The sequence below is a fragment of the Dipteris shenzhenensis genome, chromosome 11, assembly GCF_047967505.1.
Source record: "Dipteris shenzhenensis isolate YYH24624 ecotype China chromosome 11, Dip_SZ_1.0, whole genome shotgun sequence".
NCBI lineage: Eukaryota > Viridiplantae > Streptophyta > Polypodiopsida > Gleicheniales > Dipteridaceae > Dipteris > Dipteris shenzhenensis.
In genome coordinates, this window is record NC_141606.1 from 17,215,478 (window position 1) to 17,232,103 (window position 16,626).

The 16,626-nt window shown below is 43.6% G+C and overlaps 1 protein-coding gene across 1 annotated transcript in view; it reads left to right on the plus strand.

Moving 5' to 3' along the window:
* Window positions 1–15,307, plus strand: part of LOC147896688 (DNA/RNA helicase protein) — a 30,401-nt gene extending 15,094 nt beyond the window's left edge. The window contains exon 3 of the mRNA XM_087381651.1: window positions 14,351–15,307. Coding sequence (XP_087237777.1) covers window positions 14,351–15,150 — 800 coding nt within the window. The 3' untranslated portion in view covers window positions 15,151–15,307. The remainder of the gene's footprint in view (window positions 1–14,350) is intronic.
* Window positions 15,308–16,626: the final 1,319 nt, after the last annotated feature.

The window sequence follows — 16,626 nt, forward strand, 5'->3', positions numbered from 1 at the left end:
TAAACACATTTATATCATATGGCAATATCTTTCAAGTGTTTTTATAGTATTAATAACAATATATTTATGGACATGTTTCTACAGAAGTTTAAATTACTGTAAATAAGTATTAACTTGGGCTTATATATCACTCTCATAAAATACATGTAATATTTAATACTATATATGCAAGGTTTTCCAAAATATAACCCCATAGATGTGCTCAAATGGGGTTTTCCGATCAATTTGAGTGGCTGAATGACTATATTTGGACATTGGATGTGAAAGTTATGTCACTTTTAAAAGTGCTGTCCAAGGTAGTTTCGCCAGCGAAACTACCTTGAAAGACCTTGTTCAAAGGGGTTTCGCTGGCGAAACTACCTTGATGGCTTGCTTCAATGAGTTTTCTTTGGAGAAACCCTTTCATGAAGATAGGGTGAGAGAGGTTTTTCATTTCACCCCCTATTAAGTAAAAAGTTGTAAGAAGGATCATAAGGGAATTTTCATAGAGAAGTCTACTCTGCATGTGGGTTTCTTCAAAAGCCATCCCATTATGTTCTCACCATTCCCAAAGATTCACATAAATATTCGTGTATAAAATAGGCATTCCTATAATACTTTTCATATTTCTAAGTGAAACTATGTTTTCTTCTGATCCATTTTTGTCATATTTTTGCATAGTTGGAAGCTTTTTTTTTCCTTCGCTCGGACGCTCGGAAGATTTCGCTCGAAAAATGCTCGTCTCCCATCAATGAATATGACAAAATAATAGAATCCCCCAAGAGTTGCAACCTGCATGGGTCCACAAACATCACCATGAACCAAATACAGGTTGCGTGAGGCACCAACTCTCCCATCCTTGGGAAACACAGAATGGTGCATCTTATCAAGCACACAAGGTTCACAAACATGCTTAAGGCATATGCATTTTTGGAAGATCAATAACCATACCATCCTTATGTAACTTCACCAAAGCCCCAAAGTTGAGGTGTCCAAACCTCTCATGCTACAAATGGGTATTTGCCATGGTAGAAAAATCAACAGAATAGGCATCTATATATGCAAGTCCAGCATCATCCAAGCATTTGTCATAGGCATCAAGCCTACATAGCCCTCTAATCAATGTCCCAGTCAAAACCATGGTAAAGGCATGTGTAGCATCATAGACGGCACACCGAACACCATTAAAGAGGTTCTGATAGCCACAAGTAGCTATGGTTGACATACATATAAGGTTCTTGCAAATTCTTGGAACATAAAGCACATTGTCTAGAGTGACGAGTGTAAGAAATCCTAGATTTACTATATTTAGAACTGTGCTAAGGAACAGAAAAGAGACTGAGATAGCAGAGAACAAGGAATATTTATATTGCTTGAATGTCCGTAGGGTGGATGTGATTGTGTCATCCATACAATTGGGCCTCTCTTATATAGAGAGTGAAGAGTCACACGTGAAAAGGTGTGTACTCCAAAAGGTATGTGCATGAAGAGGTGTGTATCCCTTGTGAAGGGTGTGACCCTTGATGAGAGGGTACATTACAATAGGAATGTCTCTTTATTAGAATGCCTCTTGTGAAGGGTTATGCCTCATTAGGAAGTGTCCCGTCGAAAGGGCAAGTGTCCCGTCGAAAGGTCATACCCTTCCACAAGTGTCCATTCATTAAACCATCCATAAATCTAGAAAGAGAAAGGAATACGTCACAAATCGTGACATCCCCTCCCACTCAAAAGAAGACCCTGGTGGAGATAATGAACTGATGTAGAAAAATATCATGGTAGATGCTGAAAATACTGATGTAAAAGATCAGGGTACTGCTGTAAGTCTTCATCAGACTGCCAAGTAGCGTTGGAGTCGTCCAGATCTCGCCAAAGAACAAGGAATTCCGTGATAAGTCGATGTCGAGTCTCTCGCTGTCGATGGTCCAGAATACGCTCAGGAATAAGGAGAACATAATCGTCTTCGATTTCTGGGACATAATCACCTGCAGGAGGAAATGCTTCATCGCTTGGAATATACGTCTTTAGCCAAGAAATATGAAATGTTGGATGGATTTTATCCCATGATGGTGGTAATTCCAATTTGTAACTTAAAGGTGAATTTTTCTTGACGATCCGGAAAGGTCCATAGTATCTTGGTCGCAACTTAGGAAACACAGACTTAATCGTCTTATAGCGATGTGGGGCTACAAATAATAGCACCATGTCACCAGTGTTAAATTCCAGGTGACGTCGATGTTTGTTGGCAGACCGTTGATACCGCTCTTGCGCTTTTCGCATATGATCCCTGACTTGCAGTAGAATGTCTTGCATTTCTTGAACCAATTGATCAGCTAGGGCCACTCGATGTTGAAGTACAAAATTTGTTGGTACAATCGGAGTGTGTCCATAAGCTGCTTGGAATGGAGTCATGCTGATGGCACTATGGAAAGAGTTATTATAAGCAAACTCAAGGAGTGGTAGATACTCTTCCCAGGCTGCGAGGCGTGACTGAACATAATGTCGAAGCATTTCTTCCAGAACTTGGTTGACTCTTTCAGTGTGGCCATCTGATTCTGGGTGGTAGGCTGAACTGAACAGTAAAGTTGTACCCAAAGATTCGAACAGTGAAATCCAAAAGTGACTGGTAAACTTAGGATCTCTGTCGGATATGATATTCTTGGGCAATCCATGGTGTCAGAAGATGTGTTGTATGAAGAGTTTGGCTATGTCCGGAGCCTGGGCACTGCTTTTGCAAGCAACAAAGTGTGCCATTTTGGACAAGCGATCAACAATTACCATAATCTGAGTGTTACCTCTGGAAGATCGTGGTAGTGTTGTAATGAAATCCATGGAAATACTTTCCCACCTTTCAGTTGGAACTGGAAGAGGCTGAAGAAGTCCTGTTGGAAGTCGTCGGCTTGCTTTCATTTGTTGACAAGATAAGCAAGATGTAACCATTTTGATGACGTCTCTTTTCATCTGAGGCCAGTAGTATGTTGCACTGAGTAACCGATAAGTCTTATTGATGCCTGGATGGGCAGCATAAGGAACTACATGATGCTCTTTTAACAAAAGACATCGAACATCCTTGTCATGTGGTACACAGACGCGATCTTGATAATACAGAAGGTCGTCTGAATAAGAATAGGATGAGAAAATCTTCTGTTCAGAAGTCGAAGGTTGATCTTTGGAAAGAACCTGTACTGCTGTGCCGAAGTCTTTATCATTGAAATACTTTCCTTTGAATGAATTCGGAACATCCACAGATAATGTAGAGATTACCATGGCTGATGCTAGAGGTAACCTGCTGAGAGCATCTGCAACTACATTGCGTAGTCCTGGTATGTACTCAATGGTCATGTGAAAGTTGGCCAGAAACTCAACCCAGCGTGCTTGTCGAGCGTTCATGACTGGCTGAGTAAAGATATACTTGAGAGAGTGATGGTCTGTCTTGACCACAGAGTCGGCACCCATGAGATAATGTTTCCAAGAGCGATAAGCATGTACAACAGCAAGAAACTCCTTATCATAGACCGGATATCGGGTTTGGATATCAGAATGTTTATGGCTGTCAAAAGCAATAACTCTGCCTTCTTGCATCAAGACTGCTCCTGTAGCGATGCCGGAAGCGTCGGTCATGACCTCAAATGGGAGATTTGGGTCAGCAATAGCCATAACTGGTGTGGTAGTGAGTGCTTGCTTGAGTTGTTGGAAACTATACTCTGTTTCGGGAAGCCACTGAAAAATTGCTGTGCTTTTCAATAATGCGGACATAGGAGCTGCGATTTCGGAAAACTGATAGACCTTTGTATGGTAGAAGTTTGCCAATCCGAGAAAAGAGCGGACATCATGAACATTCTTAGGAGTAGGCCAGTTTTGGATTACCTCGACCTTCTTGGGATCCACAGAGATACCTTGAGCTGAAATAACATGTCCCAAATATTCAAGTTGGGTCTTGAAGAACTCACTCTTCTCAATGTTGATGTAGAGAGAATTTACACGGAGAACTTCAAAAACTTGGTGAAGATGTTGTTTGTGCTCATGTAGGGATCTGCTGAAAACGAGGATGTCATCAAGGTAAACGATGATGAACTTATCGAGGAAAGGCCTGAAGATGTCGTTCATTAATGTCATGAATGTGGTCGGGGCATTGTTTAACCCAAAAGGCATGACCAAACATTCATAGTGTCCATACTTTGTTCGAAAAGCTGTCTTGTATTCATCGCCTTCTCGTATACGAATTTGATGATAACCTGAACGAAGATCAATCTTGGAGAAGTGTGTTGCATGTAGAAGTTGATCGAAGAGGTCATCAATGCGAGGCAATGGATACTTGTTTTTGATAGTGAGCTTGTTGAGGGCTCGGTAGTCGATGCAGAGGTGCATAGACTTGTTCTTTTTTTCCACAAGTAGTACAGGAGATCCGAAAGGGCTGCGACTGGGCCGAATGTGACCTTTGTCGAGTAGTTCGGTGACCTGTCTTTGGATTTCTTCATTTTGAGTGTGAGAAACCCGATAAGGAGGTTTCGACGGTGGATTACTGCCGGGAATAAGTTCGATTGGGTGATCCACTGGTCGTCGAGGTGGTAACTGCTTTGGCAATTCCTGTGGAAAAAGATCCAGGTAGGGCTGGAAAAAAGGTTGGTTGAGGTATTCAGGAGGATCCTTTGTTGGTGTCTCCTCTACTGCCGTAACCAACAGAAGTGAAGTCTTTGCTTGGCGTTTACGAACCCACTTCTTTACTTGTAGGGCAGAGGCAACTGGGGTTGAAGGAGAATCCCAAGAACCAGTTAGCTCAATAAGTTTGCCCTGGTGGACAAACTGGATAGTATGGCTGCGAAAACTGATTGATGGATCAAAGTCGTAGAGCCACTGTTGTCCGAGTATGACATCGTACCGAGAAAGAGGCATAATGTCGAAGTTCAACTTGTCCGTATAATGTTGGATGCGAAAAGACAAGTTTTTGATCCTGGTGTTGCACAAGAAAGTTGTTCCATTTACGAGTTCAATCTGATAGTCCATGAGACTAGGACTGGTGGTCAACCGAAGTTTATCGACCACAGAACTGGCTAGGAAATTATGAGAACAGCCACTGTCGATGAGGATGGTGACCGTTGTTCCACGAATCGATCCTTGAACACAAAGTACTTGAGTGGCCAGGGAAGGTTCGAGGTTGCTGGCAAGGCTCAGGTGGATGGTATTCGCCATTCGAACAGCTTTGCCTTTCTTGTCTTGTGCTGAGGTAGCATCTTCTTTTTGGGAAGTGCTAGGTTCCATATTGGAATTTTGCTTTGGTCGCTTGGGACAATCGAACCATCTATGGTCGCCGGTACAGATGGTACAAAGTCCTTTTGAGCTGGAGTTGTTCTTGTTGTCAGTGGCCGCACCTTTATGTTGGGGCTGTCGGTAATGACTTTGTGAAGAAGAAGAAACACGATCCTTGGGGGAGTGCTTCTGTTGGAATCTAGCAAATGATCTGAGGCTTCTGGGGATCTTGAGACTGTCGCTGACCTTGATTACCGAAGTTTTTTCGAAACCTGGTGTTATCTTGAGGGCGAGCACCTTTGGCCATAGGAGAGTTCTGTGTGCGATTAGCACTCTGCTTCCCTGTGTTTAGGAAATCTGTAATGCGCTCTGTGTAAGCAATAGCGCCATCTGTGGTGGTGATATTGGCTTTAAGAACATTAATGCGTAAGGAGGGTTGTAGGCCTGAGATGAAAGCATGAAGGCGATCATCCTCAGTTAAACCATCAATCTCTAGCACCAATGTGGTGAACTGAGAGATATAAGAAGACAGGGAACCCGTTTGCTCCAACTGTCGAAGTTTTGATCGTGCTTGGAAGTCCGCATTGGCAGGTACAAACTGCTTACGGAGCACGTGTTCAAAACGTTCCCAAGTTAACACACTTTTTCCATCCTTTAAGCGTCTTTGCCACCATAGAAATGCTGTATCCTTCAGGAGGGAGGCTGCCAAGGCGATCTTTTTGCCTTTCGTGAGGTCAACAGTGTCAAAATACATGCGCATTTTAGCGAGCCATTGGTCAACAGTTCGGCGATTACGTTGACCAGTGTAGGCTTCCGGAAGTTTGATGTCAAGTCGTTTTGTTTTGGAAGCTTGAAGTAATCGGTAGAGAGTACGCAGTTCAGTGTTTTCTACCTCTGGTGGGAAAGAGTCCGCATCGTCACGTTGTCCTCTGTATGTGCTGGACTTCGAGAATCTTGGAGTTGTTGAACTTTTTGAACCAGGTCGGAGATGCTGTCCTGAAGCTGAGATATTTGAAGTTGCAATAGAGATTCACTTTGGATGTTGCCTTCAGGGGTCTTTTTGGGACTTGATTCTTTAATCTCTGGAGAGGCTTCACGCGAGCGGTGCGACATGTCGGATATCCCTGTAAGAAAAGCGCGAACTTGCGCTCTAGTTTGGACCATTCCTGGAAGAGGATTCAGGCTGCTCCCTGAGGTTGCTCATATTGGAGGGGGCAGGCGAAGCAAGATGGAACCACCCGTGGAAATCTGGTAAGGGACGTCCTGTCGGAGGTAACACTGGAGATTCTGAAAAAGGTGTTACTGCTCGTGATAAGACAGGGGTAGGTAGCAGAGTCCACGGATTTGAAAAAGGGTAAGGAGCTGCTGTCGGAAGAGGAGGATATCCAGGGGAGGGAGTGCCTTCAGGATGTAAATACTGACTTGGAGAAGGTACACCCTGTAGAGGAGGATATCGGGGAGCTGAAGGAGGTGGAGAGTACCCTGGGGATGCCGAAGGTGAAGGGTAAAACTCTCTCCAAAAATGAACAGCAAACTCCTGAGGAATATCGTGTTCCGGATATCTGCGTGTCTCGTGGAACACAACCTGTACTGTCCTGAGGAAATAATGTAACTGAGGTGCCTCATGCAGAAGGTAGAGGATGTGATCCAAGTCACTCGGAGGGCACGTGACACAGAAGACCCAAGATGCAAAGGCTCCAAAATGGGCTGGCTGTGCAATTTGAACACGATATTGTGTAGTAGCAGGTGCCTGAGGTGTCCTTGAATGGCCGGGTGAATTACCAGGGGTTTCCATGCTTTAATGTGGATTCTTTCATTTGCTGTAATTTGTTAAAAAGAATCCTGAAAAAGCAGATTGGAAAGACTCCACCTGGCAATACTTTAATCTGCCAAGTGATTGCGTAGAAGAAGGCTGCCAATCGTTGTCCGGAGGTCCATGTTGCAGTGTTTTGCGAAGAGTGCTCGAGGCTTGTCTGGTCCGGGCTGTCAACGGGCTGTCTTCATTGCGAGAAATGTGGCAACTGGTGCTGAATTGGCAGGGTGAAAATGGCGAAACAAGGAGAGGGCAGCAGACTGTCAGGAAAAGTGGTATCCAGGGCTGCAAATAAGGAGTGGACTGTCAGCGAAAATGGCGAGGCAAGGGCTGGCTGGCAGCGCAAATGACGAAACAGGGCTGGGCAGCGTAGGCTGAAGGATCTGTGCTGTCCGTACGGCGTGTACGGGACAGGCTGTACGGCCTGTATGGCTTGTACGACAGGCAGCGAAAAATCGTACAAAATGTACGGACTTCCTGCGCAGGGAAGTACGGCTGATTGCGCAAGCGTACGGCTGGCTGCGAAGAGGCGCAGGAGGAGACGGACGAGATGGCGCAGGAGGGTACGGCCGTGATGACGCAGGTACGGACGTCCGTACGGCTGACGTAGGCTGGTACGGAAAATCCGTACGGCTGACGCAGGTATTGCGCAGGCTGGCTGACCAGGAATTCGTACGTTGCAGTTTTGTGGGGAAAAATGCTGCGATGATTCGTTGGGCTGCCTAATGGGTTATTTGCCCCAAATTAATTTGGGGGTTTAGTTAACCCTAGGATAGTTAGGGAAAACCTAGGGGTAGGGGATGGGTTTAATTTTTGTCCCCTTTTTTACCCCTCTAGGTACCCTTTTGTAGGTACTTGGGGCCTAGGAGGTGTGCCTATTCGAAGGGGTGTGACCCTTGGAATAGGTGCACCTGTTCATGACAGGATATGTCCCTATTGTTAAAAGGGGTGCGACCCTGCATGAATAGGTATGTCCCTTTGCCCACGATGGGGTATGTGCCATGAGTGAGGAGTGGAGACTCGTCACCAAAAGGTGTGTCCCATGGTGGAAAAGGCGCGTCCCTTGATTTTGGGACAGCCCAAGCACCTGAAAGGACACGATTTTGGTCGTGTCCATTCACATCAACTTGTGATGTGAGGGAGATTATGAAGGTGGGAAAAAGATGGATTTTAAGGGGAAAATAGATGGGAGAATAGTAGGGAAATGTGGGAACTGTGGGGGACTATATAAGTCAACCCAAAAGGATTGTAAGGGGCTATTGATTTGACATCTAATCCACTTCTCCTTGCTTCCTTCATCACTTGTGTACTTCCAGTCTTGTTCTCTCTACTCTGAGTAAAAATAACTGTCCAGTCGTCACATTGGCAGAATCATTCTTAGGCTCTTCTTTGTTCTTGGCTTCTCTCTTCTGCTTTTGATCCGCCTTCTTCTTTCGGCATTCTTTGGCGGAGTGGCTAAGCTTTTCACAGTAAAGCACTTCATTTTCTTCTTGCATTCAGCGTCCTCCGATTTCTTGGTATCCTTTGGCTTGCCTTTTCCAGGCTTGTCTTTGGCAACTAATGGCTTCTCGTCGGTTTGCGTAAAGAGTTTCTCTCGAGCCTGGAGAGGCCAGGATGACTTTAGGCGTTTAAAAATTTTACGCTCATCCTCTCCATCTCTTCCATGCACAATGTGTACGGATGTCCTTCTAGCGGCAAAAATATATCAGAACAGCGCTAGAAGGTGGAGGGCATTTCCTACAGGCAGGAGCGAATTTTGCTCTGATACCACTGTAAGAAATCCTAGATTTACTATATTTAGAACTGTGCTAAGGAACAGAAAAGAGACTGAGATAGCAGAGAACAAGGAATATTTATATTGCTTGAATGTCTGTAGGGTGGATGTGATTGTGTCATCCATACAATTGGGCCTCTCTTATATAGAGAGTGAAGAGTCACATGTGAAAAGGTGTGTACTCCAAAAGGTATGTGCATGAAGAGGTGTGTACCCCTTGTGAAGGGTGTGACCCTTGATGAGAGGGTACATTACAATAGGAATGTCTCTTTATTAGAATGCCTCTTGTGAAGGGTTATGCCTCATTAGGAAGTGTCTCGTCGAAAGGGCAAGTGTCCCGTCGAAAGGTCATACCCTTCCACAAGTGTCCATTCATTAAACCATCCATAAGTCTAGAAAGAGAAAGGAATACGTCACAGATCGTGACAACGAGGCCACCATAAACAGAAGTAATAGCAACTTGTCCAATGCCTTTCACTGTATATGATGCATTATTGGCACATGTAATTATCCCTCCCTTAGATGCACGCTCAAGTAAGCTGAATAACTTCCTGTAGGAAGTGATGTGCTTGCTAGCACCACTATCAAAGAACCAGGCATCAGATACATCAGAAACTATGATGCAGGCATCATGAATATCAAGATTATGCTGACATGTAACAAGAAAAGCCCAATGTTTGTCTTGTGCAAAATTAGCTGGCTCATGTCGATCATTTGGATTAGGAGAACCAGATACTGTAAGACTAGACTATTTCTTCTTCTTCTCAGATGCAATTCTCTTCTTGCATTCAGAAATGTCATGCCTAGCTTTCCTGCAATAGTTGCATCTCTTGTTCTTTTTCTTATCCCCCGAAGAAGCATCATGGGAGTGACCAGTATGGGAATGAGGGGGTTTACTAGCTGAAACCTTGCCTTTGTCTTTGTTTTTATGCTGGGCAGCAAAGGCTTGATCACTAGCCATAAAAGCATTGCGGTTTACATGGTTTGTTCCTCTTGAAGTAAGAGGGCAACCAGCTGGTCAAAGGAATAATGGTTGGCATTGCTACTTGCAACCAGCCTCAATGTAGTAGCAAAGCCTTGATAAGAGTCAGGAAACCCATCAAGGGTATTAGAAACAAGCTGAGAATCAGGCACCACCTCATCAATGTTAGCCAATTGCACTTTTAAATCCTTCACACTGGTAAGATAGGCATCCATATTACCACCCTCTTCAAGCTTCAAGTCCTTCAACTGCTTTCGGAGATAGGCAACCCTCACCTCATTCCGCACCTGGTATAAGGATGCAAGCTGATCCCACGCTTGATTTTTTGTCTTGCAAGACCAGATATGAGGGATAATGACCCTTTTGATTGAAAGAGCAATCAAGGCATGTGCTTTGGCATCACGACCATCCCACTGGATCTGCTGTTGAGTAGGAGGCAAAGTACCTATAGTAGAAGATGCAGTTGCTCCAGAAGTAGCATTAGAGCCACCACCAAATGAGCCTGAAGCAGTACTTGCAGTTGTAGCACCAAAAGCAGCATTACGTGTAGGCCTGGCCTCAATGCCTGAACAATATTGTGCAAGTTCTTGGCAACCAAAACATGGCCCATCATGTATGGCCACATGGGGTTATTTGTGCCATCAAGGCCTTTCCACAATGCAAATGAAGCAAATAAAGGACTGTTTTGCAGAAATTGGAAGGAACCAATGCAAGCGAGGCTTACCCAATGATGTAGCCCAGAAGTACAGCAGAGAAAAGGCTCCAAATGTGAGCATAGGGATTTACCCTTTAAGGAGAGATGAAAAGGACAACAAATGGCAGTGAGAGATGCCAAGAGAAGGCTGGAAATGAGAGTTACAGCAAAAGAAAGTGCTCCCACGAGGAGGAGAACTCTTTGAAGTGAGAGAAGGGTGATCCAATGGAGGGGAACTCGCAGCCCGAGGCAAGGGGATGCCAAATGAGAAGAAAATGGCTCAAGGAGAAGCCTCTGGATCACTGCAGCAAGCTCCAAAAGTCTCCTAAGACCGGCATGCAGCATGAGACAGCAAGAAAACACATTCGAAACATGGGCACGAACTTCGAGGCAACTCTAGAAGGTTTAAAAAAAGCACCGAAACACTTAGAAACTATCCATACAGAACGTACGGAAATCTGTCAGGTCGAACTCAAAGCAAATGCGTCAGTACAGCATTTATGATGTCTCTGACAGGTCCGTACAGGTCTGTGCTGACATATATTGCACCGTACTAGCCTCTATACAGTCCGTATGTCATTAATGCATTAAATACAGTCGCAAATTTTGTACAGCATTATATGCTGTTCTGACAGGACCGTACAGTACGTATGGCTGTACGGATCCACACGTGTGGCTTCTGTAGCTGAAAATGCTTCGAAACAGGTATTCCTTCGCGGCAAATGCTCCAAAATGCAATCTTCACGTGCCAAATGCGGAGTTCTCAGGAGTCGCGATGGAAGAGATTGGAGAGGCCACAGATGCTCACGGGCTTGTAGAAAACCAGCAGACCAGCAAGAATGAGGGCAATGGAAGCTCAAGAAATGTGGGAGAGAAGACAAAAACGAGCTGCTGTAATGAATTGCTGCAAAACTGAGTGGAGGCTCAAGAGAGAGCCAATATAACAAAACCCTAGGGCAAAGTGCCCTAACTGGACTAAGTGTCCTAAGGGTCCTAAGTGGTACATGTACTAATCTTACCAACTGATCTAACTGATTGTAACTAGGCCTACAAGGCACATACAAAGGAATGAGTGGTACCTATGGATAGACCATATAGTGGCCTACATGGTCTTGCGTTCTAACCTTGAAGGGTAGTATTAGACTTGAGATACCTAAGACACCTTGCATCTATATACGAAGTCCAAATCTATAAAGTCCCTAACCCTAAACACAATCCAAAACAGCAATCAACAAAACAATAAGATTATTAGTAGGCGACTCACCTCTCAGCCACCTAGTGGGCTAAGAGATCAGACTCCCACAAGCCCATGCCTATAGCTCTGACGTCACATACCACTAGGCTACGTTCTGAGGGAAGCTTCGGCATAGCATCTTGTGATCCGCCTTGTAGATAGCAATTGTCTAGGCTCATGATCCAGACTAGACTATCTAGTGGGGTGTGCACATTGAATGAATTTACAATAGCCTAGACCACTTTCATAGAAGAGCATCCCGCATTATTGAAGGCTTCCTTGGCTAGAATTAGCCAATTGGCCCTTTGCTATTGCTTAAGCCCTCTAGACTTACATCAGCCTTCTTTCCTTAATTCGAGGATCCCTAACCCTAATCCTAGGATTAGCGTATAGGTACATGACATCCCTTCCCCCTTCAAGCGTTTACTCTTAAACAAAGTTCTTCTGCAAACTAGTTGACTCCCAAGTTTAGTTTTTCTCATAACTATCCTTCCACTTAGCTTTGAACTTTGGAATCTACCTATCCTGAGGTTCCTTTTCCTGAAATCGACAACTCGTTTGGGGTCATGTGGAATATAGGTCGAATCCAAGTTTGTTTGGTGAATGAGACTATCTCCAACCCCAACACCTCTTTCAATTTTTTTACATGAAAGACTGGGTGGAAATGGAGGCAATTCTAGTTTATATGCAACTTCATTAATCTTTTTCAAGATTAAGAAGGGTCCACAGTACCTAGGGGATAACTCCTTCACCAACCTTGTCCGTAATGTTTTTAAGTTCTTCAGTATGTGCAAATATACGAGCATTCCCTCAAAACATTTTGTGCGTGAACGGCTGCTATCAGCATAAAATCGTCCTCTATTTTAAGCATTCCCAATAGATTGTCGCGCAATCACTAACATCTCTTGCATATCTTGCAAGAAATCCTTAGCTGCATCTAGCTGAATACCCTTCAATCCAACCATCACAGGAGATTTGGGTTGAACGGATTGTAACCAGTAGCAGCTGTATGCTTAGCACTATTATAGGTTAATTCCATCATTGCGATATACTTTTCCAATAAGGTTGCCTCTTGGAGACGTATCCTTGGAGCATATGTTCCAAGACTTGGTTCCCCCTTTCTGTTTGCCCATCAGATTGAGGACGATCAGCGGAACTCATACTCAAAAGTGGTTTCTGATTTTTGAAACACTTCCTACCAGAAGTGCCTGAGAACTTCGAATCTCTGTCACTGAATATGTCACAAGGAAACCCATATGATTTAAATAACTACTCGACAAATTGCAAGTTAGTCACCACTAACTGGGGAGTTCTAGGATCTCATCTATCTTTGTGCTATCCAACATGCTCATCAATCATCAGTATATAAACACAGGGACACATATAGTGTAGGCTAGCGCGTCACCACCAAACCTTAGATCCCTCAGGATCACACCCGAGCTAGAGGTCAGGAAACTCCAACCATGTCCTGTGAGAAGTGCATCGGATCTGGAAAAAAATGTAGAGAGAGAGCACATCTCACACACACAACACTGAGAAGGAGAGGAGAAACCACAAGAGACTGCAAGGGATCTCAGCACAAAACCCTCAAAACCAGTGGAGAAAACCTCTGCCTATAGATAGGCGCAAATGCTCCAACTGAGGTGCAAACAAGCTTATATATAGGCAGCCATCCCCCTCCCAACCAAAAAAAAACCCCCTGTAACTAGCATGCTGGTCTGTGGGCTGACTCTTGCTGTAGGTGGGCCGACCCCTACAGTTAGTGGGCTGATCCCCTACCTGCCCATGGGGTCTGCCACACAGCCCTATAAGGGGCTGCTCCCTGTCCTACACAGCTCGACCACCAAGCCTGCAAATATGCTGCCCTATTGGTTTTACCAATGTACATATGTGAAGCCCCCATAATGATCCTGGCCTAGAGCAAAGGTCTCCTAACAATAGTATGTTCTTGTCTTGCATCGTAGGTTGGTGTAGGCGCCTGAGCTTGTTTTGATCAGTGTGGACTTGGTGCAAATTGACTTTCTTCAGTTATGGAACTGCCTAATAGGAATTACAGAAGATTCCTTCAGAGTCTGGGAGTATCTTGATTTCAGGCCTTGGTGATTATGAAAGTTTGGTGATAGTAATTCTGTGCACAATTGATATCCACAAGCAAGCTAGCTTCAGCCCTGCGCTCAGTGATGATATTGAGTTAAACTTAAGGGCTCAAAGATACCAGATTCTCAATGGAGAGGTTATATATTGCTTAATAGGATCATCATCATTACATTGGAAATACGTGCATCTTTTTTTATAAATGTAATCTGTGTAATCAATCTGTGAAATGGGATTGAACATTTCACGAGAATGGGATGAAAAACCAAAGTTATAGCTGTTGTAAGATTCCTTGTCATCCCACTTCCTCAAGGCATATTGGGTGTACTTTATAGCTAGAAGCAAATGTTTTTGGAGCCATTAGGTAAGGATGCCAGAATGCATTTTACTGAATATAAGCATATACAATGGATCCTTGGTGTTCTGTTATATCGTTCATGTACAGCCTTCTGCATGCTATATTTTTGTTCTCATAGATTTCAAGTAATTTCATGTATGTATGTATTACTGACCTGTGATATTTAGTGGCTTTACAGATCTATCCTCTTGTCCAGAATTGCTTCAGAAGTTATTATCCGTTTTGCAGAGTGGGGATGACTTTGACTGCCCCATTTGCCTTTCACCACCTAACTCAGCTGTCATAACAGCATGCTCACATGTATTTTGCCGGAGGTGTATTGAAAAAACATTGATGCATGATAAGAAACAATGTCCACTGTGCCGTGCTCCTGTGACAGCTTCTGATTTGTTTTCATCGCCAGTAGTGGAGTCGACAGAAAGTTCAGGATCAGATATGCCACAGGAATCAAGTGCCAAAATACAGACACTTATTGCCTTGCTCACAGATGTGAGAGAAAAGGACCCCACGGTCAAGTCAGTGGTATTTTCACAATTTTCAGGTATGTTGAACTTAGTACAAGGTCATTTGCAAGCAGCAGGTTTTAACTACGTTCGGCTGGATGGAAGCATGTCGTTAAAAAAAAGGGAGCAGGCGTGGAAGGCATTTGTACGTGATGAGCCAAACAGTCCATCTGTGTTCTTGTTAAGCTTGAAAGCAGCAGGCGTTGGGCTTAATCTTGTTGCTGCATCACATGTTTACATGCTCGATCCCTGGTGGAACCCGGCTGTAGAGGAGCAGGCCATGGATCGGGTGCACCGTTTAGGTCAAACAAGGGACGTGGAAGTCACGAGATTAATTGTGAAAGACAGCATTGAGGAGCGCATCTTAGAAATGCAAGAGAAAAAAAGGAATCTGGCTAGTTCTGCCTTCAAGAAGTCAACAGAAGAAATGCGTAAAATGAGAATTCAAGATGTACAGCTTCTAATGCAATTGTGATAGCAGTTCTGGTAATGTCCAGATCTTGTGCTACAAGGTTTTTTGTTGGGTTATGGAGGGTGCATTGCTAAGGGGTCTAAAGGAGAAGCTTGCTTTTTGTTGTGGTAAGAGAGACCAATGCATTTGAAATAATATAGGTCAAATTAATTTGGATGTGAGGTGGAGTGTTTGGGTTGCAATATTGGTCCCCATTCAGCTTACAGCTTCCATTCTTACTTCTTTGACAAAAGATAGGATTTATTAATTTGTTTCGAACTATCATGATATAACCAATCAAGTGCTGATACACAAGGGTGATTGCCTTCGGGGGGGGGGAAGAGAGCGAGAGACACAGCTCCATGATAGTTGTGGTACATTGTCGTCGTGTTACGTCCATAGCTAATTGGGGTTAGCTTATATTGAGCAGGTTTAGGGATTAGCACGGGTTTGGGTAGGATGAGGCTCATGTTAGGGGTGAGTGATGTGGACATGACATTGTTAGCCTTCAATGCAACTCGAGGATGTCTTGGTAGTAGGGGATGCCAAGGATTTTGCAACTATATCTTGGTCAGACCATGGGATTCTTGGCTTGGGGGTGAGCTTGGATCGTCTCTACGATTGGATGGTCTTTGTTGTATATTCCTTTATAAAGCTTTTCTCATGTAAGTAGTTATCATTGTGATCCAAGATATGAGTCGTAATGTTATGTATCAGAGCCAAATAAAGTTGAAGCTTGAGTGAGGTAGTAAGTGACATAGTTTGGATTATTGTCTTTCATATATGAACCCATGAGGAACGAGGAGGAACGTGAAGAGGGACATCTTGATGGATGGCTCAATCAATGGACAAGCTTCTTTGACTTGCATCAATTTTCGAATGGAAGACAAATCACTGAAGAGAGCAAATTTACATCTACCAGAATAACTAGAAGTGTTGATATTGAACGAGAAGCAGGCTATCCAGATGGCAAAGGCAAGAAATAACAATTGTATCATCATTGTTTAAACTCGTCAATCATTAAGCTTTGGGTAAATAATTAATACACGCTCTCGAGTTAACAAATTCATTTCTTCTATTGAAATCCATAATGTTGAGGGTAATAGAGTCATCAAGCGACAAGAAGTGTGGTTTTGTTTGATAGTAGACCTACTCATAACTTTTAAACTCCTCGATTGGTACAAAGACTTTGACTTCACCACAAATATGTGCCTAACTTGGATCGAGTAGATGCTAAAGTCCTAGTAGGATCGTTTTAGAACTAGAAGTTCAAATTCAAGGATATGAGGACTTTCTACTTATGAACTTCTTAGGCATGCTGAGTGCGATTGTAAATATCGACTCTAGAGATTATCTTGTCTTTTGTATATTATGGTTGACCCATCATTTTGCATGATGAAAAGTAATATTCACTAAAAAATCTAATAATTGTTGAAGTATTTAATACATTTCTTATTGATTCTGAGTATGACACATTTTGTTGCTGAATTGAAGATTTGT